General features: G+C 38.9%; 1 protein-coding gene across 4 annotated transcripts; it reads left to right on the top strand.

The window, feature by feature from the left end:
• Nucleotides 1-25: 25 nt before the first annotated feature.
• FBXO7 (F-box protein 7) lies at nucleotides 26-24226 on the top strand. 4 transcript variants are annotated; one of them, XM_050745863.1, is made up of 9 exons: nucleotides 26-335; nucleotides 4199-4493; nucleotides 9147-9374; nucleotides 10304-10445; nucleotides 12985-13068; nucleotides 16292-16387; nucleotides 18444-18620; nucleotides 20595-20632; nucleotides 23543-24226. In XM_050745863.1, exons 1-9 carry the CDS (start codon nucleotides 214-216, stop codon nucleotides 23927-23929), a joined length of 1569 nt encoding a protein of 522 aa, XP_050601820.1. In that variant the 5' UTR covers nucleotides 26-213; the 3' UTR covers nucleotides 23930-24226. The 4 variants fall into 4 exon arrangements, with proteins under 4 accessions (XP_050601820.1, XP_050601823.1, XP_050601822.1 ...); XM_050745866.1 differs by having other exon boundaries at nucleotides 248-335; nucleotides 4351-4493; XM_050745865.1 differs by lacking the exon at nucleotides 26-335 and adding an exon at nucleotides 414-622.
• Nucleotides 24227-24678: the final 452 nt, after the last annotated feature.

Raw genomic sequence — 24678 nt, 5'->3', positions numbered from 1 at the left:
CCCTCAGGAGTGGGGCGGGCGCTCATATTCCAGAGCCCCACCAGCAGGGCGGTCTCGGTGGCGGGGCTGTTTCCTCGTTTCGCCTCAGCAACCCCTCAGCTCCGGTAGTCGCCGGTCCGGGGTTGTAGCCGTTTGGGGCGAGAGCTGCTCGGCCCCGCCGCCGTCCCCGTCGCCGCCTCCGGGTCCAGGCCCCACGGGTCGCCTGCCGCCGTCATGAGGTTGCGGGTGCGGCTTCAGAAGCGGACCTGGCCGCTGGAGGTGCCCGAGGCAGAGCCGACGCTGGGGCAGCTGCGCGCGCACCTGAGCCAGGCCCTGCTGTGCACCTGGGGGTACAGGTACGCGGGGGCCGGGGCTGGGCGGCCTGCGGGGAGTGGGGAGTGCTGGGGGTGGGTGCAGGGCGGGTTGGCGTCATCTGTGGGCTGCAGGCGCGGGCGTGGCCGGGCGCTAGGCCAGGTGCGGGGACGCCGGGGGTGGGGGGACCTTCACTGGAGGCCTCGGCTCTTCCGGGCGTCGCGGAGCGGGGGGCGGGGGGGTGCCGGCGACTGGACGCGCGGGTGGTCGGCTGGGGTCCTGCTCCTGGAGAACATGGCGCGGCCTCCCGGGGGCTCCGGTCCCCTTCTGGGTGAGTCATGGCCTCTGGTCTTGCAGTAAACGAAACCGGGGAGAGGAGGGAACGCAAAATTCCCACAACTGGTTAGATTTCAAGTTGGAAATGATGAGCTTGGCTTGGGTTAAACCTTTCTGGACTGTCAGGGGTCCGAGTTAATTTCTTCAGCTGTTGGGAGTATTTCAGTGAAAAAGTTTGGAAATTGCTGGAAGTTAAAAATCTGCCCTCCATCCGAGGCCACCGGTAGCTTGTATGGCTGCTGTGAAGCGGCAGCAATTTTAGATTGTTATGTTCATGCGCCAGGCATCGCGGCGAGCGCTTGGACTTAGCCGCTGAAAAGTTTTAGAAAGTACAGCGTGTAGGCGTGTTTCAGCCCTTTGATTTTCTTGGGCGAAATGTTGCTTTTTTGCTAAAACTGAGGCAAAGGTTGATCTTGAGAGCTTGCAGTTTGGGGGCAGTAAAGTTGAGAAAGGATCATATTCTGTTATTGGTTTATGGGACTGCAGATGAAGCTGCTTTGTTTCCCTAAAAGATACTTTTTGGGGAACAACAATTTGGGAGTAAAGCGGCACGGTAAGAGTGGTCCTCTTCAAATACTGAGCTAGTGGATTTGAAACTTGAGTGTGCTAAGGACGAATAAAAATGATGTTCCCTGGGGATTTTTAGGTGAATTCTTCAAAAACAAAAACCTTCCTACATTTTCACCTTATTTTTAGGGAATTGGGTAAAATGAGGCCGTTATTCTGAATTTCTCGCCCTTTCATTTTTCTGGATAAAACATTATTAGATTGAAAGTAAGCCTGTTTTTTTCCTGATTAAAAAAATAAACCCTAAATAAGATGCTGACATAACTCCTTTTAAACATTATGGTAAGTGACATGCCTACTGTATTTCTTGTTGTTAAACCCGTGTGTTTCACATACTGGCATCATTACCAGTAGGTTATGAGTAGAAGATTGAATAAATCTTCAAACTTAATCTTTTAAAGGTATTACCATGCGTATATATTTATTTTATTATTTTTAAATTAGGCAGTCTTGAAAGGATGTGAAACTCAGTATGACTGTTTGCGCAAAAGGGCCCGTGGGTTTCTCTTTCAGATTTGTTTTTACGGTTGAGGCTGATTACCTGGACAGAATGTAAACTTCAGCTTGTGAAAGTAAACTCATTTTTTCTGAAAGTATTCTCATTTTCTAATAAATGTGCAGTTTTAAAATACGTCCATTTGATATTATTTTAAAAAAATCTTTACTGAGCAAGTGGAGCTAGGATTCTCATGAAATGCTTTTGTTTTGTTTTTGTTTTTTTTTTACGAGAAAAGTGAAAGCAAGTTTATTAAGAAAGTAAAGGAATAAAAGAATGGCTACTCCGTAGACAGAGTAGCCATGAAATACTTTTGAAAAGCCTGGAGTTTCTAGAATTTCATTTCCTAGAATTACATACTCCTCTTAACTCCCCAATTTCAGAGGTAGAATCCTGGAAAACTACATATTACTTTAGAAATAGCTTTTCCCTGTTTCTAAAGTGGGAGGAAAAGCTGATATATTTATTGAGCGGACCATGACCTTTTCTACAAACAGATATTTGAACGTACATTGTACTAGATACTGTTTTAAAAAGCAACCTTTTGCTGTGACAGATGACCCATAAACACATAGTTCTTTTGAGGTGTTTTTCCTTTTTCTGCCAAAGTTGGGGTGGTGTTTTTGTGGGCAGATGGTAGATTTTCAACATTTTGTTTATCAAAACATTTTGAAAACAGAAGCAGGGCCACTGTTTTCTAACAAACAGGAGTAGCTTCTATTTCAGTAATTTTAATTTCTCTACCAAGGACACTTAGAAAAAATATATTTACGAGTGAAATAAAAACATGAATTATTTGGAGCACTTTTCAAAATGCAGCATTGTGAGAATAAACAATATAATTTTTAAAGGAGTTCGTCTTTTGTTAACGTCCCAAAAAAGTAATGAAATTAGTATTGCTGAGTGTAAATGTTTTTAAAAATGTTTTATAATGTTTTGTTAGTTATTCCTCACCACTGTGTGATGAGAAACATTTTATTCTTCTAATGTCAAATAATCTGCAATGCAGAAAGAATGGGAGTTTGTTGCTTCAGGCTTATTTGAATTCTGAGCTTGTTTAGCAGTGAGCTTTTGGGTTTGTGCTGTGTTCCACTAAAAGGCCTCATAACTGACAGTCAGTAGAAGGGTGAATTTAGCTTGTCATCATCAGTAAGAGAGATGAATTTATACTCAGTCATATACATACACTCCCCTAACTTTTTGTGATTATGAATATATGGATCTGGTTTTTTGGGACCATTGTGAGTAAACTGTCCTGTAAGGATATTGAATAGACATCCTTGATTTCACACTCATCTTGATCTTTCCAACTAATGTTTGGTGGTTGCATTTATTTCACAAATACTTTATTTGCCAGTGTTGAAGATACGGTTTGAACTGTTCAGACATGATCCCTGATCTTATGAAACTGAAGTTCTAGTAGCAGGGGTAGGGTAGACAGATAATAGATAAGTAGATAATGACGTTTCCAAGTAGAGCATAGCAGAATAGAGAGTGCTGGAGTCTGAATGAAAGGCATCTCTGAAGAGGTGACATTTGGGCTGAGACTGGAATGATGAGGAGGAGTCAGTCATTTGAAGATCTGGAAGAGCAAATGCAGAGGCCCGAAGGCTGCAATAAAGTTGATCTACTTTTTGGAACTGATGGAAAGCTCATGTGAATAGAGAACAGTGAGAGAGGACGGATGGCATAGGATGCAGTAGGAGAAATGGGAAGAGATCAAACGTTGAGCTTTGGAAGTTATGTTAAGGATTCCAAATAGAAGCTATTAGAAGATTTTAAGTGAAGGAATGATGTGATCTAATTTGTATTTTAAAGGTATTTCATTGAATCTTACATGCTGTCACTTGGAAGACACATTGTTTTATGTAACAGCAGGGGGAAAATGCTGTCAGTTGATATGTGATTGATTCTAGGAAGCATCTTAATTTCAAAGATGTCAAAATACAAAAAAGTACATCTTAGAATTGAGGAAAGCATGGATTAATGATAGAGAATTACTGTATCCTGTCCCCCAGGTGGAGAGTTTTGGCCATTAGAAATCTATAGATTAGGCATTCATTGATAAATAATTTTGATAATTTTCTCAAAACTTTAAGCTTGGTAGGGTCATCTGTGCCTATAGTCCTAGCTCCTCTGGAGGCTGAGGTGAGAGGATTGCTTGAGCCCAGGAATTTGAGGCTGCCATGAGCTGTGATTGTGCCACTGTGCCACTGCACTCCAGCCTGGGCAACAGAGTGAGACCCTGTCTCTAAAAAACAAACAAAAACAAAAATGTAACTGGACATGGTGGCTTATGCCTGTAATCCCAGCAACTCAGGAGGCTGAGGCAGGAGGCTTGCCTGAGGCCAGGAGCTTGAGACCAGCCTGGACAACATAGTGAGACCTTGTCTCTTCATGACTTAGTTCTTCTAGGGTCATACTGTGTGCTTATGTATGCTTCAGATGTGCTGTTGAAGGTAACAGAAGTAGGTAGCTCTTACTGTGCTTATCCATCTTTCTTGGCAGTTCTGATACCCGATTTACAATTACATTGAACTACAAGGATGCCCTCACTGGAGATGAAGAGACCTTGGCTTCCTATGGGATTGTTTCTGGGGACTTGATATGTTTGATTCTTCAAGATGACATTCCAGCGCCTAATTTACCTTCATCCACAGATTCAGAGCATTCTTCACTCCAGAATAATGACCAACCCTCTTTGGCCACCAGCTCCAATGAGACTAGCATGCAGGATGAACAACCAAGTGATTCATTCCAAGGACAGGCAGCCCAGTCTGATGTTTGGAATGACGACAGTACGGTGGGTATTAAAGACCAATATATCAAATAGAGTAGGTGATAAGTCATATTGAACACCTCAGTTGAATTCTATTCCAGTCAGGATAATTATCATCAATAGATTGCACATTATTTTTCATATATTTATATATATATATATATATATATATATTTTTTTTTTTGAGACGGAGTCTTGCTCTGTCACCAGGCTGCAGTGCAGTGGCACAGTCTCGGCTCACTGCAACCTCTGCCTCCCAGTTGAAGCGATTCTCCTGCCTCAGCCTCCCAAGTAGCTGGGCGTAGAGGTGCACGCCACCACTCCCAGCTAGTTTTTGTATTTTTAGTAGAAACGAGGTTTCAGCATGTTGGTGTGGATGGTCTTGATCTCTTGACCTCGTGATCCTCCTGCCTCAACCTCCCAAAGTGCTGGGATTACAGGCATGAGCCACCGTGCCTGACTGCAGATTATATTTTTATAGAATATATTTTTTTAACTGCTAAATGCCTATACCAATATGGGGCTGGCATCCCAAAGTACCTAGTTTCTGCCTGTTTTGTTCACATACTGTCCTTCAGATGAATTATCCCTTGACTTCTATTACTGTTCCTAAGCTCATGATTCCTAGCCTTGCTTCTCTGATCTGGTCTGCTCATTAAGGCTATGGATGTGGTCCAATTATTTCCAAATGACTTGCAGGATATTTATACTTGCATTTTTAAATTGTCATTGCAGACTTTATATGTTCAACATAAATTTGGAAATATGTGTGCTCATGTTCCCTTCTTTGTCAGTGGCACTGCTGGTTTTCTGTGATTTTTGACTGCTTAAATCTAGCCCATTAATAAGCTTTGTCAGTTTTTCTTTTCCATTTCGGGTTCCAATGGCTTTATTCCTCAGTCTGTTTTCTGGGTTTGCCTTCTTCCTACATGGTTCTGATGCTGTTGTTCCCTTGCTGTCTTTCATTAACTCTTTCTCATAAACTTGTGCTCATAATTTTTTAGCTGAAAAATACCATGTATCTCTAGTTCATTGACCCTGTCATTTTACAGAAGAGGAAAATGACGTCTGTCCTCCTGTACCTGGTGCTCAAGGCTTTCTGAAAAGTTACTCCACTCAACTTTTTTAGGGGTAGTTTCTGTTCTTCCCTCCTTTAAACTGTCATCTCCAATCAGAACAGACCATCATTTCCCCCCGCCCCCACCAGCCAGCACATGCACCTGCTTGCATGCATGTGCATACACACAACCTGGTGACTGCTTTTGTGACTTTGATCTTACTGTTCACCCAGACTGGAACCTGTTACCTTTCCTCCCTCTCTTGTCTATATTTTCTACCCATCTTCCTAAGCCCTTGCCAACCATAGCCCAATAGTTTTCTTTAATTTCTTTGTATTGATTATCTGATTATCTTTATTGCCTTGTACATGCCTCATCATTTTTCCCACTTTTTTTTGTGTGTGACAGTGTACCACTCTCTCACCCAGGCTGGAGTATAGGGCATAATCTCAGTTCACTGCCACCTTACCCTTCTGGAGTCAAGTGATTCTCCCACCTCAGCCTCCCAAGTAGCTGGGACCACAGACACCACCATGCCTGGCTAATTTTTGTATTTTTGGTAGAGATGGGGTTTCACCATGTTGCTCAGGCTGGTCTTGAACTCCTGACCTCAAGTGACCCACCCACCTTGGCCACCCAAAGTAATGGGATTACAGACATGAGTCACCATGCCCAGCCTTTATCTGACCTTTTAATTGTTTGAATGGTGCAGATGATCACTTTTAGTTTTTTAATACCAATACACGTGCCATCTTGTTAATTGTTTTTTGTATGTACACTTATCACCTCAACTTAATTGCTGACCTTAAACATTTTTGGGTATAAGTATTCATGGTAACTTGTCATGGCATTAAGTATAGACATATTAAAAAATACTTTTTAATAGATTGGTAAGTTGTGAAAATTATATCCAGATATGTGGATTTTAGTTTATTTTTAAAATTATTGTTGTATCAGTGTGTTTCTGCCTCACAGAGGTAAACTGGGGAATGAGTAAGAATATTTTGCTGTATATTTAAATTATGTTTCTGAGTCTTTTTTGCTGATAGGCTTGTTCTGGGATAACTTAGTAGGGCCCATTACTTTTACTTCTGTGTACTTTAAAATTGTCTAGTAAGATGAAACTTTTCATAGTATTTGTGATAGTTTGCTAGTTTCCTTTTGGAAAATTTTGAGAAATTAATGTTGCTTGAAGTTACTAATTTCAGTTCTAAGATTTTGCATATTGTTTTGTATTCCAAGACCTTAAAGGGTGACAGGAAAACCTTAAGAGTATGGAAACTGAGCTCGAGATCTCATAAATAATGCTTTTAAGTACATTACACTCTGTAATGTAGAATGGAGCATTAGAAAAGGAAAATAGATGCGTAAAACTTGAAACCATAGGAGGTAAATTTTACTCTTGTAATTAAATATCAATTTTCTTATTTCGTCATATTTGGGAATTCATCCAGTACCTCTTGAGTCTTGAATGAGAAACGGGTAGCAGGTATCAGAATATAATATTAGCTCTCATGCATCTTAGTCACTTGTTTTAGTCTTTTGTAAATGACATATGGCAAAATGATCTGTTCAGAGAGGTGTGGTGCTCACCATTTTTTTTTCATTTTCACACATGTGAAGAATTTGATAAATACTCATATCAGAATAGCCCAGAGAATGTCAGTAGTTCCCATAGAGTAGGAGTAAGGTTTGACAAGCCCAGCAGGGGATTTTGATATCTCCCTCTCATGTACTTCAGCCTAGGGTAACTCTTTTTCATTTTTCCACATATATTCTGTCCCACACAACTGCCAATAAGTAGTAAGTGGCCAAAAGTTAGACATAGTGGTAAAGAAGCAAAACCTATTGTTCCATAGTTTAGCTTGATGTTAAGTGGTTTTTAATATAGTTGTTTCTATTTTCTCAGGAAATACGGAAATATTTTTGTGCCATACCTCATTTTTGGGTAGTGTGACTTCTCATTGGCCTCTAGGTTTTTACAAGTGACTTTGGATCTTTTCCATAAGCCACAGGTCTTGGGTCCTCAGAGATTTTGGAAGAACAGCTGTCACCTCTGGCTCCCTTACATTCCTCCAACCTTTTACATATACTGTGTAATTTTAATTTCCTTTGCCCCTTCTTTAATGGAAATGCAAACCCTAAAAAGAAGAAACTTATGCTTTGCATTAAGAGTTGGGCATATGCCTAGGAAACAAGCTTTCTGAGCAAACTTAATACAGGTAACTTAGGTTTTTTTTTTTTTTTTTTTTCATCTCAAAGTCCTGAGCTGCAAGTTTGGAGATCTGGGTTCGTTTCAAATTTTTATTAGTTGATAACCTTGATTATGTTATTTAATCTTTCAGATTTATAATTACAGGATCTATAAAAAGGCAATACCTGCCATGCCTGTTTTACAGGATTGTTATAAGGTACAAATAAGAAAACATTTTGAAAATAAAGACATTATGAAGTTGTAAGGTATTATCCTTCAGCATTTGTTCAGCAGACATTGAATACCTGCTTTGTGCTAGGTACTTTACTGGGGTTACAAAAATGGGTGACATGTAGTCTGTTTTTTTATAAGCTTGTAGTCATGGAAGGACGCAGATATGTAATCAGAAAATTGCAGTACAGTGCAGTGTGATAAGGTTAAATAATCAAGGCCGTTGTAAGGCAGAGTTGTGGTCTGTGTTACCTCTTTTGAAGAAGTGGAGAATATTGGGGTGAGTAAGAAGGCACTGGCAGAAAGTGAACTTAGTAATGAGTCAGAGATCAGGTGATGAAGGACTCTGTATGCGAAGGGAATTAGAAGTTTGGGCTTCATTTGTAGGCCTGCATTTCTCAGTGTCCTCTGAAAATCTAGTTTCGTGAGGTGGTGTTACAGGGATGCTGACTGGTGAAGACGGAGTTTTTTGGTAAAGTGTTATGCACACACTATTATTATTGTTATTAGACTCCTCAGTGCTTTTGTAATGCAAATATAGTATTTTGTGAATATGGAGGGTGAAGTTAGGTGGCTGCAGCATGTAGCATTTTCCACACTTATTCCATGTGGACCACCTTTTTTCCTAAGAACATCTAAGGCACAATTGAGGGAAATGCTGTTGTCTGCGTTGGGGAGGTACTGGTGAATTTTAAGCTGGGACATAGTACATGATCGGATTTTTAATTGTCAAGAAAACTCTGGCAGCAGGGGATGGGATGTATTGGAAGACAACAAAGTTGAAGAAGGGGTACTTGCAAGGGAAGCTCTTGCTGGATGTCAGGAAATACATGATGAGAGTCTGAAGTACCAATGGAGCAGGAAGGGGCAACTTTTAGACATGTTTAGGAGTTAGTTTCAGTGGAACTTTGAAGACTGATCAGATTTGGGACAAGGTTTAGTTAGGTAGAGGGAGGAGTCTAGGATGATTTCCAGGTTTTTGACATATCGGCTAGAATTAACAGGTGAGGAATTGAGGATGGAAGAGTAGGTCGCAGGCTTATTTATTTATAAGGACTCACTTAAAATGTCTCCCATTTCTGAACCCAGTGATGTACTTTGACTTTCAGCACTTAGTTCACGTTAGGATACAAAAAAGTATTGTGTAAAAATAAGTCTTTTTAATTAATTCGTTGTTTTGTTTTCCTTTTTCAGTTAGGGCCTAGTCAAAATTTTGAAGCTGAGTCAATTCAAGATATTGAGGATATGGCAGAGGGCACAGGTTTCTATCCCTCAGAACCCATGCTCTGTAGTGAATCGGTGGAAGGGCAAGTGCCACATTCATTAGAGACCTTGTATCAATCAGCTGACTGTTCTGATGCCAATGATGCCTTGATAGTGTTGATACATCTTCTCATGTTGGAGTCAGGTTACATGCCTCAGGTAAGTACTGCAAGCAAAACACAAACATCTTATAATTGCTCATACATGTGGATGGTTCCTGCTGTCAAGTTGCCCATAGTCTGAGAGTGGCAGAGATAGACAGAAATATAAAGCACTGTGCTATATTGGTGAAGTTCTGGGAGAGACATATTCATATATAGGATGCCAGGAATTCATGGAGGAGAACATTTAGAATATTGCTTCTCAAACTTTAATGTGCTTTGGAATACCTGGGGACCTTATTAAAATGCAGATTCTGATTTAGTAACTGTAGAATGGACCATGTACTTCTTCATACTCCTGCATAATACCAATGTTGCTGGTCTGAGAGCCATGTTATAAGTTAAAAAGATATAGAGTAATTCGGTGATCAGTGCACACCTGCAGCATGCCATGCACTGACCCAGAAATTAGGATATAAAAACATTGGGATATTTCCTGTCCTCAAGGAGTCCATACATAAATAGAGGAGAGAGACAAATAAAAAGATAATCAGAAATAACACAAGTAAACATAGATAATAATACAGTTGAAGTGTAACGGAAATATGAATAGACTGTTAGGGGACGAAAGGAAATGGCAAACAATTTTTCTTTGAAAAAGGCTTTACAGAGGAAGTGATATTTGATTATTTTGGAGTTTTAAATAATCATATGGTTTTGCTAGGCAGAGAAGTGAGTCTTGGAAGAGAGAGATCAATCCCTGTTTCCATATTGCAATTTTACCTGTTTGAACAAAAATTTTGATTAAAAGTGTTGTAATATATTATCCTACAATATAAAATATAATGGCAATATTAATGATGCATTGTATTAAGAGGACTATGTGGAATGATTATTTCAAACAAGTTAGGAGTCTTTTGGATTTTTAATCTTTTTGAGAGTAACACCTTTCTTCATTATTTGTTTCCCTTTCATTTCGTTCCCCAGGGCACCGAAGCCAAAGCACTGTCCATGCCGGAGAAGTGGAAGTTGAGCGGGGTGTATAAGCTGCAGTACATGCATCCTCTCTGCGAGGGCAGCTCCGCTACTCTCACCTGTGTGCCTCTGGGAAACCTGATTGTTGTAAATGGTAATTGAATAGCATAGTCATGGTTGCTCGTTTATGGATTCTTAGACGTTTCTTTCCAAATGTTTTATAGCCACTTCAGTGATTGGCTATCATGATACAGTTGTGAGTCCTTCTCAACTTTATTGAATTCCTAGACCACTGATAACATGTGTGTGGAAGATTATAGAGTAAGAGGTTGTTGGGTTGTTTAGGCCAGCACCTTTCACTCTTAGGGCATCCATTTTCTTGATGTCTTAATCTTTGTAATATTTTGCTCTGGGGGGTAATATTTAATATTATCCAATATTATCAATATTTGATAATATGAGTGAAATGAGCCTATTATACATGAACTCTTTGGAGAATACTTTTTCTTTATCCCTGTGGATGGCTTTATTTTTTTAACGAAGGTCTTGAACTGAGACATGGGGAACTAGAGCGGGGGTCACCATTTATCCAAGTTCGCATCTCTGTGGCCAGCAGTGCACGACAACAATGCTAAGTTTACTGAGGCCTTAGTAAGTGTGTGTTTTATTTACTGGGCCTCCCCCAACAAATGTCACTCTGCATAAATAACTTTTCCTGTCTCCTTTTTCATATTAATAAATTTCACTGGAATAGCAAGGCATTCCATCTTTGTGTTTTAGTTCAGATACCACTTTGGTTCATATCAACTCCTAGTAGTCTATCATAATCACACATCCTGGAGATCCATTTGAATGACTAGGAGCTTTCATTTTTATTCTGTTTTGTTTTTTGAGGTTTATCCTTTTAGTTAGAAAGATAGTGTGGCAAGATTGGGAGGGCTGCATTTGTTGTTTTGTTTATTCAGTATAGCTCATCTTTTTTGTTTAGCAAAGGAAGTTGCTTTGGTAAGCCTTAGGTCAAAGGTTTAGGTCAGGTTTTCAGTATGTTCTGCAGCTGCTCCTTTGCCTAGATGAAAGTTAGGTAGAAGCCTTATCACCACTTAAAGCAGCGAAATGTTTATCTGTTTCATTTATTGAAGTTTTGTGTGAGATTCTGTTTGAAAAAAATGGTGGTTGTTTTTTTTCCTGCTAAAATCTATTTTGAAAGCTACTGACTTATGCTGTCTTGATCTTTGAGATGTTGGATAGTTCTCATTCCCCTCTTACGAAGTTTCTTTTTCTTTTTCTTTTTTTTTTTTTTGAGACAAGGTCTTGCTCTGTCACCTAGGCGGGAGTGCAGTAGCCAGAGCGTGGATCATTGCATCCTTGACCTCCTGGGCTCAAGCGGTGTTCCTCCTTGGCCTCCTGAGTAGCTAGGACCACAGGCGTGTACCACCACACCTGGCTATTTTTTATTTATATTCTGTAGAGATGAAGTCTCACTGTGTTGCCCAGCCTGGTCTCGAACACCTGGGTTCAAGCAGTATTCCTGCCTTGACCTCCCAAAGGGCTGGGATTACAGGTGTGAACCACGCCTGGCCTCTTAAGAAATTTCTATTTCTTTAGTCATAAGATTCTTTGAAATGTTATTTAAAAGTCTCAAAACGTTAGGTTTTAATAGCTTTGGTGGTACTTCACGTTTGTCAGGACATGACTGTCTGATGACACTAGGACCTAGCAATGTCTATTCAGCAGTTCATCATAATTAGCAAATGTAGCTTTTAGTCTGGCATTCTTGTACACAGAGTGTCAACAGTTTCTGCCTTCATCTCATCATTCTGCTACATCACATCATAACTTGCAAGGTTGAAGTTACCAAATAGTAAATGTGTAGTTGCAAATTTTGCCTTGATTTCTTATAAAAGCACTTAATGACATGTATAATAACCTCTATTCATTAGATTCAGAATACTTAATATAAAAAGAATAACTACTGAATGTCTTGATGATTTCTTAATTTCTCATACTTTGTTTCTTTACTGTTCTTGGCAAATCAGCTCTTGGCAGACTTGCATGGCAGCCAGCCATTCCAGGATTGATTATTTGAAAAGAGCAGTGTGTCTTTAAATCTTTCCTTCACTCCAGGCATCCTGCTTGGTGCACATGTGCATAAGCACATCACTGGGCTCTTTCATGGAATGAGTTGAAGTGCGCCTTTGTATACATGATTAAAATTGAACCCTCTGGTGATGTCAGGAATATTGGTCCTTTGGGTCTGGAAGAGAGATGATGCTCTGAAAACTAGCAAGATTATTTTAATGAACAAGGGAAGACTCATTGCCAAGGGTTAAATAAAAGATAAATGGAGTTTTTAGTGACTTCATTAGAAATAATGATTTTATTGTGTTTAGTTGCCTCTGATTAGCCTTGTTGCGTATCTTTCAATTACTAATAAGCTGCTGCCTAGTAGATTTTATATAAAGATGCTTACTGTAGTTTTTAAAGGTGGTGTTGTAGAGTGATTTTACTTCATGTGATGCCAGGTTTACACTTTTGAACTTGCTGTCAGAGAAAGAAATAGGCGAAGAACAGTTTGTTTTATATAATGTGTCCTTAGTATATTAGGAGCAAGGAAATGCAAGCCCATACTAAAAAAGAAAGGCAGTTGATGAAGTGACAGAATTTTTTATCATCTTTCTTTTGTTTATTTACAGCTACACTGAAAATCAACAATGAGATTAGAAGTGTGAAAAGATTGCAGCTGCTACCAGAATCTTTTATTTGCAAAGAGAAACTAGGTAATATAAACATTATTTAACTTTTGGAGTGAAACTCGGTGAAATTCGTGTAAGAAAAAAATCTGAAAGATAATGTTCAAAAGACAGAAAATTTCTATGTGAGATTAAAGCATATGTAAGATAATGTGGTTTGCTTAAGAATGCAAAGGTTTAAAAAATGCGAAAGTTTTGCTTATAATTTGAGGAGTTTGTTTCTTTCCTGTTTTTCTTAGGGTCATAGAGTGCTGAATTATATTGTTATGAGATAACACTAGCATGTAATTTATTACACTCTGATGATAGTTCATAGTTTCTGTACTAATCTTTGGAGATCTCTCTGGTATCATATTTAACCAATATAGAGATCTGTGTTTCGTGGAAGTAATTCAAGTTCATTATTAAAGATTATTGGAGGAAAAACTGCAATCAAAATCTTTGTTTAAACCTACATAAATTTGATTGCTGTTTTATACAGATTGATACTTTACCAAAAGTTTGCATTCTAGATAAGGTTTTGCCTAAACTCTCTAAAATTATTAATAGATGCAAAGAAGACAGATTTTCCTTTTTATCATTTTTCAGTTAAACCAAACTGTGAGAGGCAGTTACAGGTGGTTGGAGGAGAAGAGATAAGGTGGAGAGGGGAACTGACATTTTTTAAGTGCCTGTTTCATTCTGCACTTGTGTCCGTACATATGTTATTCCATTTAATCTTCTTAGTAAACTTAGGAGGGTTTTAAGAGCCTAGTGGGAATGTTGTGGTACAGTGGGAAGATGGCATTTATAGCAGTCCTTTAGGAAAGGCTGGCTAGATTGACATTGTTGCTTTGAAGGTCTAAAGACTTATTCTTGCTCATTCCTAGGGGAGATCAGCCCTGAGAGATTGATTTATACTAACTAAAACTGATGGGAAAAGGAGACAGCAGAATACATATTTATAATGGTCTCTGGTTGGACGTAGAATCAGAACTTGGGCATTAGGTGAATTGAGCTTTTTTTTTTTTTTTTGAGACGCAGTCTCACTCTGTCGCCAGGCTGGAGTGCAGTGGTGCTATCTTGGCTCACTGCAACCTCCGCCTCCCGAGTTCAAGCAATTCTTCTGCCTCAGCCTCCCGAGTAGCTGGGACTACAGGCACACACCACCACGCTCGCTGATTTTTTTGTATTTTTAGTAGAGACAGGCTATCACCATATTGGCCAGGCTGGTCTCGAACTCCTGACCTTGTGATCTGCCCGCCTCGGCCTCCCAAAGTGCTGGGATTACAGGCGTGAGCCACTGCGCCTGGCCAAGTTGAACGTTTAATGGCAGACTAGGCCAGAGTTTCTCAATCTTTTTATTATCACTTCCCAAAGGAGCCTTCGGAGATTTTTCCCCTCGATTTCTCTCCTTCATGAAATTTAATACCACAAATATATTTTATTTATGTACTGTGACCCTTTGAAGGATCACAAACCAATATAATAGTTTTTAACCTGTCAAGGACCAGTTTTTGCCCCTGTTGAAACTGCATAAACTGGACTGATGAATCTGTATAGATGGCTTTTATCATTAGGGTCAGAAAAACTTGAAATTCCTTGGCTACGACACTCCGTATTGATCACCGTATAGGGAGGACCTTGTTATGGAGAGTAGAAATACTCTACACTCTTATGCCCATTTTCTAGATCAGGAAACAGATCTAGAGGAAGCTAAGTTACGTAAGGGTCACAGAACTAATCAATGGTGAAATACAGGATTGGAATAGATTTGGCTGACTCCCAGCCTTTTAAAACAACTTTTACAGGAATGTAGCTCAGATTGCTATTCTTTTTCTGCTTTTTCTTAGATAAGGAAAAAGGAAATGGAAGGGAGGAAGAATGTTAAATACTGTTAAATTACAACTTTATGGACTGTTATAATGAAGTATTTTTAATAAAGTCTTTTACGTTGAGTAGGAATATGCTGCTCATTTGGCAAGTCATTTTAATGAATTTTTACTGTGGCTGATAGCACCTAGTAACTACAACTAGGCACTGTTATTTATCCTTTTATTCATAAGTTTCTAATTAAATAGTTATATACCAGGTTGCTGAAGGAAAAAATTCATTTAAAGAAAATCAGTTTTCACATTTGAAAAAAGCCCTTGAGCCAAATTGATTTTTAAAAATTATACCTTGACAGCAAATTTCAGTTCAAGATTGCAAGTCACACAACAAAGATTTAGACATTAGCTGCGTGTCTCTTTCCTTCTTCTTATCGATCCCGTTATACTGAGTGTTTTATTTGTTATAGATAGTGAAATACATAAATATGGAATGGGGAAGGAGCAAGCATAAATTGTCTACTGATACACTAGGCACTGCTCGTGGAGCTCTCAATTGTAACAACCTTATCGGGTATAGTGGTGGCGTCTCCCTTAAACAGTTGAGCAAAAAGGTGAGGATCAGAGGGGCAGGTTATTTGTCCAAGGCTATACACTTGGTAAATAGCAAAACAAGTGGGAACCTCAGCTGCAATTTGGTAGTGCGTCCATACTTTAATATGAGTCACATGGGGATCTTATTAAACTACAGGTTCTGATTTGGTAGGTCTGCAGCAGGCCTGAGATTCAGTACTTCTAAACAGTTCCAGGTATTGTCAATTCTGGTGATCTGTCGCCCACATTTTGAGTAGCAGTGTGGTGGCTAAAAATGAGTGCTTTTGAGCCACATGGACTTGGGTTTGTGCACTGTTCTGCCACTAACCATGGGGCCTTGGACAGGCTTTCTGTAGCTTGACCTGTTTTTAAAATGGCGATAGTAATTACTTAGGAAAGAACTTCTGATGTGAAAGTTTGAAAAATGCTTGACACAGGTGCTGATACATAGTCATCATGTGATAAATGCTATTAATTTACCAGGTTCTAAGCGTTACAGGAGCAGGTCTCCACTGTGTCCTCAGTGCCCAGCACAGATTGATAGCTATTCAGGAAATCTTCCTGTGTATGAATCTCACACGAGCTTTTTCTACAATTGCAGCCTATGAGCTAGAGAGGTTGGGCACAACTCTACTAATTTGATAGCATGGAATTTTTAGCTTTTATATCTAAGATTCAGTTTTATCAAGTCTTGCACTGTACTTCTTCCATGAAGGAATTTGGTTCATGCTTATCTTTGTGAATTATTTGTGAATATTTATTTGCCATGTTGATTGTGTTTGGCAGAAATAGAGGACAGTTTTTCCACTTGATTTTGGGTTTTGATTTTTCATTAAAAAATATTCTAGGGGAACATGTAGCCAAGATATACAAAGATCTTCAGAAACTCTCTCGCCTCTTTAAAGACCAGCTGGTGTACCCTCTTCTGGCTTTTACCCGACAAGGTAAGAGATGAAATACTGTCTCAGTTCAAGGGACTGTAAAGAATATAAGTATACTTAGTATTCTTGGTGGGTATGACATCTGACTGCCCTCTTTTCTGCTCCTAGCTAAATGTTCCTCTTTTAAGACTAAGCTTAATATTCCTTAAGTGCTATTTACTTGCTCTTTGTATCTCCATGCTATTTTGTACATATTTTTATTATAGACTCTTTTCCATGGACTATAATTGTTGATATGATTTCTTTCCACCTAAGGTTGGGAATATCTCGAAGGTAGGGAATATATCTTACGTTTGTATTCTTGTGGTCTAGCATGGGGTCAGGTACATAAAAAATGCTCTTTCTCTCTATACACACATACATTTATATTCTGGGCTTTTGCCCAGAAATTATATGTCACTTCCACTCACATTTTATTGAAAAAATAAGACAAAAATGGCCAAGCCTGATGGTAGTGGGGTGGGGAAGTATAATTATGTGTAGGAAGTGATTGAGAACCACAATATTTATATATATATGAGAACCACATATATTTATATATATGTGTGTATATATATGTATGTGTGTATATACACACACATATAAATAATATATGGTCTGTAATTGGATCTGAGTTTTTTTTTTAAACCATTTATTGGAGGCTCTATGCAGGCACTTTGTTGGATATTTCACATGTACTCTTATTTACTGCTAATGACTTTGAAGTAAATTTTATGGTACTTATTTTATACATGATGAAATCATAATTCAGTAAGGTTTATAATTCACTCAAGATCCTTATATTAGCTTTCTCTTATTTTTTTTTGCAGTTAAAAAAATTTTAAATCTCAGTGACTTACAGTGAAATTTACTTCTCGCTCGTGTACATGTTGTGTGTGGGTTTGCTTTGGCTGAAGGAGTTGTCTTTATCTAGGACATGCTCCTCTTGTGGTGTGCCAGTGGCCCAATTATGTGTTGGTTCAACGCTTTTGCCCAGAAATTATATATGTCACTTCCACTCACATTTTATTGAAAAAATAAGACAAAAATGGCCAAGCCTAATGGTAGTGGGGTGGGGAAGTATAATTATGTGTAGGAAGTGATTGAGAACCACAATACAATCTACCACAATTCTCCAACTAGTAGGTAGTTTCTGACTTATGTGAACAGATAGTGGCTTTTATTTGCTCTCTGTGTGTAGAGAAGTAAGTAACATTTTTGGTGTCAAGTTGAATGGTGGCATGTCTATTATAACAGTAGTCTTCTCTGTAGTTGGTGATGAGGGAAAGGAAGTAATGTCAATTGAAAAACACATATAGATATGTCTTTGTTGGATTTTGATTATTTTTGCTAGTGGAGGATAGTATCACAAATATTTTGAAGGTGCTGATAACCAAAACATAATTTTCACTGAACTTGGAACATATTATTTTTCTTTTCCTTTCTTGGCTTTGTTTCTGAATTTATCTATCTCTTTTTAGCCTGCTAGACTTCAGGTAATAGTAATTTGCTAACACTTGAGTGCTTATGCTTGGTGTGCCAAACATTGTTCTAAGCACTTAATACGTATTAATACGTTTACTTGTCACAACAACTCATTGAAGTCGGTGGGATGTAATATTAATCCATTTTACAGATGAAATTAAGTTAGAGTTTAAATAACTTGTCCAAAGGCACACAGTTAATAACTGGCAGGGAATCAGATATAAAAGCCAAGAATTACTCATTTTCTGTAGTTGAATAAAGAAATACTGTTGTATTGAATAATGTTTGAGACAGAAGAGGCCATTGGCTAGAATTTAGCAATTGTTAGAGTTATTTGATTTATATTAAAAAGCATTTGTCTTTCTACTAAAACATCAAGGGAGTAAGGGCCTAGAGTTGCATGAGTTAGTAGTAATTATAGTCAAGCTGGGGTTAAAAATTCGTTGTAGATGATGCATACTTGTGTATAATTAAGAGTACCATCTAATTTTTTGCCACTTTAGAAAGGAACAGGTGGCAACTTTGTTGACTGTGTGGAGAAAGCCAGATGTTCTTTACTCAGTAATACCTGTTACTTCTCTTTTTTTCCTTTTAGCACTGAGCCTACCAGATGTATTTGGGTTGGTCGTCCTCCCGTTGGAACTGAAACTACGGATCTTCCGACTTCTGGATGTTCGTTCCGTCTTGTCTTTGTCTGCAGTTTGTCGTGACCTCTTTACTGCTTCAAATGACCCACTTTTGTGGAGGTTTTTGTATCTGCGTGATTTTCGAGGTGATTTCCATAATGACATATTCACAAGAAAAGGCTCTTTCTTATTGTCTTAATTACTCAGCTCACCAAAAGTTTTTAGTTGTAGGATTTTTCTGTTGCAAATAATTTTAATGGCCTTAAAGAGATTGACTCTAAGCTTCATATACCTTTGCCTGTGTCCCTAAAACCCTCTCATTTTTGTATTTTGCACAACACAAATCGCTCATTAGTGTAAGATTATTTCAGGATAGAAAAATGAAAGTAAGACAGGCTTATTTTCTCGCTAGAGACAATAGTCAGCATCTGACTTAGAAATGAGCTGGCATTTCTGAACTGCTTTCATGGTTGAGACCAGTGTGTAAGTTAAGAGAGTTTTGTTGACCTGTTCCATGTTGCCAGGGCAGCTTTATTTCTGTATGGTCACATTATGGTGACCTGGTAATTATTGTGGCACTGATGATGGTAGAACTTGTGCATCAGGATTTCCTGCTACAAGGCCAAAAACCTGATTGTGGAACTTTTTTTCTGCTGCCACCATTTTACTACATATTGGTGTTTTCAGATTGTTTGACCCTGGGGTGGGTCATGAAATCCATTTAATGGGTCGTGTTACAAAAAAACCCACAATGGAAAAATCCATATTTATTTTATAAATAGCATTCCTATTTATGTTTTTTTCTTTTAAAATTTCAAAATGTAAGAAGTGTAAATGACCTGGTTTGTTCCTTTCCTCTTCTTTGATTCCTGAGGTCCTCTTTTTGCTTTTTTTATGTCCCTGAATTTGACATTTAAAATGTTATTTTGTCTCAATTGGCAGCAAGAAAGCATCATCTCAAAAAATAATTTATTTTATTTTATTTTATTTTTTTGAGACAGGGTCTAGTTGTGTTGCCCTGGAGTGCAGTGGCGCAATCATCGCTCACTGCCACCTCCAACTCCTGAGCTCAAGTGATCCTCCCTCCTCAGCCTCATAAGTAGCTGAGACTATAGGCATGCGCCCCCATACCTGGCCAACTTTTTTGTTTGTTTATTTTTAGTGGAGACAAAGTCTTGCAGTGTTGCCCAGGCTGGTCTCCAACTCAAAAAAGAATTAAAAATATAGTAAAAAAGAAAAGGCAGAATTACTGATGTATATGGAAGCACTGAGAAAAAGCAGGGCATGATATAAATACTCATAAAAGGAACAAATATCCTTTCACTTGTATATTCAAGTTTAGGATTAAAGCACAATTATTCTTTAATTTTTAGATTGTGGCCCACAAGCTCATTTGTAAGCTGTTCAGATTTTTCTATACATACAATGTTACGGGGCCAGAGCTTTTATAAACCTTACTTCCTTGCTAATGTAGTAACTTGTAGAGAAGATATCATCATCTTTTGTCCAAACACTTTTGTATACTTAAAGTTGAATGGGTTTCTTTTTCCCCATTTCACATATTTCAAATAAAGAAGTACATTAAAAAATACTTAGTTATGGTCATGCTTCTGATAGCTGAGTCATTCAGGACATGGTTGGGAGAAAATAGTGTAACCGGAATATGGATGAAAGACTAAGTCAGCGTGACCTCCAGTAATGAACATGGGCTGTAATACAGAAACTCTGAGGTTACCCAGTTTGGTATAACATGAGACATTGGATTAGAAGCAGGTGACGCACCTAAATGAGATTAGGGGGAGAAGATACAGTGTAGAACCAGTTAATGTAGGAAGAGAGTAGCCACATGTTTCTCCATAGTCCCTGAGGAGTCACTGCATTGAATTACCGGGTAGCACAGAGCAGCGGTGATCACCCTTAACCATCAAGAAAGTGTTTGAATTAGATAAGAAAATATGAATGACATAGTGTGTGTTATATAAATGATTAGTTTTTATTTTCTTTTTTTCTCATGCTTAATGGGTAAGTTTCACTTTTCTTAGGAGAAAAACAAAACCCATTGTTTAATGCTGGATGAATGAAATGTTTTTAAATCCTTATTTTTCATTTTTCCTTTGCAGACAATACTGTCAGAGTTCAAGACACAGATTGGAAAGAAGTAGGTATTTTTAAATATTAAGGCTAATGTCCATAACACAGAAATGACTAGTGAATTAATATATTAAGGGTATATTTTCACTTTTATATGATGTAATGAAATCTGTTTTCATTTAATTTACACTAAATTTCAGTAAATGAAAATGTTTTCAACTTTTACTTTAGACTCAGTCCTTATTTTCTTATAATTATATGGAAAAAATGTTAACACAATGATTATTTTTCATCTTATTGTAAAACATTCTTTTGTTGCAACAAAATTTAAATGAATTGTCTTTGTGCTGGAGTAGTCATCAGCTGTTCAGCTAGTTAAAATAGTACCTTATGAAAAGAATATATTATACTGTTTCATAAGGTACTATTCTAATGTCTCCATAACAGAAACTGCAAGGTAGAGCAGCAAGTGCTGATGGAGAAGCTGCTGCAAGTTATACAGAAGATGTAGCTAAAATCACTGATGAAGGTGGCTGCATTACACAACAGATTTTCAATGTAGATGAAACAGCTTTCTATTGGAAGAAGACGCCATCTATTTCATAGCTAGAGAGAAGTCAGTGCCCAGCTTCAAAGGACAGGCTGACTTTTTTTTTAGGGACTAATGCAGTTGGTGATTTTTGAAGCCAGTGCTTGTTGACCATTCTGAAAATCCTAGGGCCCTTAACAATTATGCTCACTCAGGCCTTGTGCGGTGACTCACGCCTGTAATCCCAGCACTTTGGGAGGCCGAGGCAGGCGGATCACCTGAAGTCAGGAGTTCGAGACTATCTTGGCTAACACGGTGAAACTCTGTCTCTACTAAAAATAAAGAAAATTGCCGGGTGTGGTGGTGCGCATCTGTAATCCCAGCTACTCAGGAGGCTAAGCCAGGAGAATCACTTGAACCAGGGAGGCAGAGGTTGCAGTGAGCCAAGATCGCTCCATTGCACTCCAAAAGACTCTGTCTCAAAAAAAAAGAAAAAAGGAATTATGCTAAATCTGTGCCTTTGCTCTGTAAATGGAACAACAAAGCCTGAATGACAGTACGTAGTTTATGGCATGGTTTACTGAATATTTCAAGTCCACTATTGAGGCCTACTGCTTATAAAAAATACTCCTTTTAAAATACTGCTCATGGACAAATGCAGCCAGTCATCCCACATCTCTGACGGTGATGTGCAAGGAGATTAATGTTTTCATGTCAGCAAACACAACTGCATTCTGAAGCTCATAGATCAAGGAGTAATTTTGACTTTGAATCTTATTATTTAAGAAATACATTTTGTAAGGCCATGGTTGCCAGAGACAGTGATTCCTGATGGATCTGGGCAAAGGAAACTGAAAACCTTTTGGAAAGGATTTACCCTTCTAGATGCCATTAAGCATATTCAGGATTCATGGCGGGGAGATGAAATATCAACATTAACAGGAGTTTGGAAGTTGATTCCAATCCTCATGGATTACTTTGAGGGATTCAAGACCTCAGTGGAGGAGTGCAGATGTGATGGACCTAGCAAGAGAGCTAGAATTAGAAGTGGAGCCTAAAGATGGGACTGAATTGCTGCAATCTCACAGTCAAACTTGAATGGATGAGAACTTGCTTCTTATGGATGAAGAGAGAAAGTGTTTTTTTTAAAAAAAAAAAGTCGGCTGGGTGTGGTGGCTCACACCTGTAATCCCAGCATTTTGAGGGGCCGAGGTGGGCGGATCACGAGGTCAGGAGATTGAGACCATCCTGGCTAACACGGTGAAACCCCATCTGACCTAAAAATACAAAAAATTAGCCGGGCGTGGTGGCAGGCGCTTGTAGTCCCAGCTTAACTTGGGAGGCTGAGGCAGGAAAAAGGTGTGAACCCGGGAGGTGGAGCTTGCAGTGAGCCGAGATCGCGCCACTGCACTCCAGCCTGGGCGACAGAGCAGTGAGACTCCATCTCAAAAAAAAAAAAAAAAAAAAAGTCAGTTTTTGGGTTACAGGTGGTTTTTGGTTACATGGATAAGTTCTTTAGTGTGGTGATTTCTGAGATTTTAGTGTACCCGCCACCCAAGCAGTGTAAACTGTACCCAAGATGTAGTCTTTTAGCCCTTACCTCCCTCCCAGCCTTTCCCCTTAAGTCCCCAGAGTCCATTACGTCATTCTTATGCCTTTGCATCCTCATACCTTAGCTCTCACAAGATTTGGTTTTCCATTCTTGAGTTACTTCACTTAAAATAATGGCCTCCAGCTGCAACTAAGTTGCTGCAAAAGACATTATTTCATTCCTTTTTATGGCTGAGTAGTATTCCATGGTATACATATACCACCTTTTCTTTATCAGTGGTTTCTTGGAATGAAATCTATTCCTGGAAAACAAAGGATTTCGAATATTACATAAATTTAGTTGACAAAACAGAAGCAGGGTTTGAGAAGGTTGACTCTGATTTTGAAAGTTTTACTGTGGGTAAAATGCGATCAAACAGCACCGCATGTACAGATAAATCTTTCATGAAAGGAAGAGTCCGTCAATGTGGCAAACTTCACTGTTGTCTTATTTTAAGAAATTGCCACAGCCACTTCAGCCTTTAGCAACCAGCACCCTGACCCGTCAGCAGCAATGAACGTGGAGGCAAGACCCTCTACTAGCAAAAAGATTGCAACTTGCTAAAGACTCAGGTGATTGTTAGCATTTTTTATCAATAAGTATTTTTAAATATTTTTAAGTACATTGTCTTTTTAGATATAATGCCATTGCACACTTAGTATAGTAAACGTAGGATTTATATACACTGGGAAACCAAAAAATTTGTGTGACTTGGTTTATTGCATTGGTTTGGGACTAAATCCACAATATCTCTGAGGTGTACCTATAGATCTTTACTATGAAAGCAAATTAGAACTACAGGGAAACATCCAGATCACTTACCTTATCTTGTTCTTTTATTTTTCTTTTTTCTACAGCTGTACAGGAAGAGGCACATACAAAGAAAAGAATCCCCCAAAGGGCGGTTTGTGATGCTCCTGCCATCGTCAACTCACGGCATTCCATTCTATCCCAACCCCTTGCACCCTAGGCCATTTCCTAGCTCCCGCCTTCCTCCAGGAATTATCGGGGGTGAATATGACCAAAGACCAACACTTCCCTATGTTGGAGACCCAATCAATTCACTCATTCCTGGTCCTGGGGAGACGCCTAGCCAGTTCCCTCCACTCAGACCACGCTTTGATCCAATTGGCCCACTCCCAGGACCTAACCCCATCTTGCCAGGGCGAGGCGGCCCCAATGACAGATTTCCCTTTAGACCCAGTAGGGGTCGGCCAACTGACGGCCGCCTGTCATTCATGTGATTGATTTGTAATTTCATTTCTGGAGCTCCATTTGTTTTTGTTTCTAAACTACAGATGTCAACTCCTTGGGGTGCTGATCTCGAGTGTTATTTCTGATTGTAGTGGTGAGAATTGCACTCCCAGAAGCCTTTTAAGAGATATATTTACAGCCCTTAGGGGTGGTGTGACCCAAAGGTTCCTTTGTGGCAAGGTTGGCCTTGGGAATAGTTGGCTGCTGATCTCCCTGCTCTTGGTTCTCCTCTAGATCGAAGGTTGTTTTCTGATGCTGTTCTTACCAGATTAAAAAAAAGTGTAAATGACATGGTGGTCTTGATTTTTATTACAGAAAGATATGTAATAAATATTCAGAACAGATACACAATGTTATTTGGACATTTCAGAATTATCAGAACATAGCATAGGCAGATAATTTTTGTAAGGGGTTTCTGTTTTTTTGTTGTTTTTTTTTTTGGTTTGTTTTTTCATTTTAGCAGTGCTCTATCTTTTTCAAAGGCCTGATTTATGAACTGAATGAAAGCAGCTAGTTTGGTTGAACTGGACTTGGGGTGGGTGCTTTGGCCACACACCCACTCAGGTCCACCTCTTCTCTCTCTGCAGCTCTTTCTTGGGTTCTGTGGTGGAACTTTCTGGGCTGTGAAGCAATGTTGTTCAAAGGCCATTTGGTATTAGGGACTCCTGTTTGTGGCTCCTGGGATGAGGTGGTTATGATTTTGTTTTCCTTGTGTTTTGAACACTTAGTCCCTAATTTG

Source organism: Macaca thibetana, chromosome 10, assembly GCF_024542745.1.
Source record: "Macaca thibetana thibetana isolate TM-01 chromosome 10, ASM2454274v1, whole genome shotgun sequence".
Taxonomy (NCBI): Eukaryota; Metazoa; Chordata; class Mammalia; order Primates; family Cercopithecidae; genus Macaca; species Macaca thibetana.
Note: the sequence above shows the minus strand (reverse complement) of the source record. Positions and strands in the feature narration are given on the sequence as shown.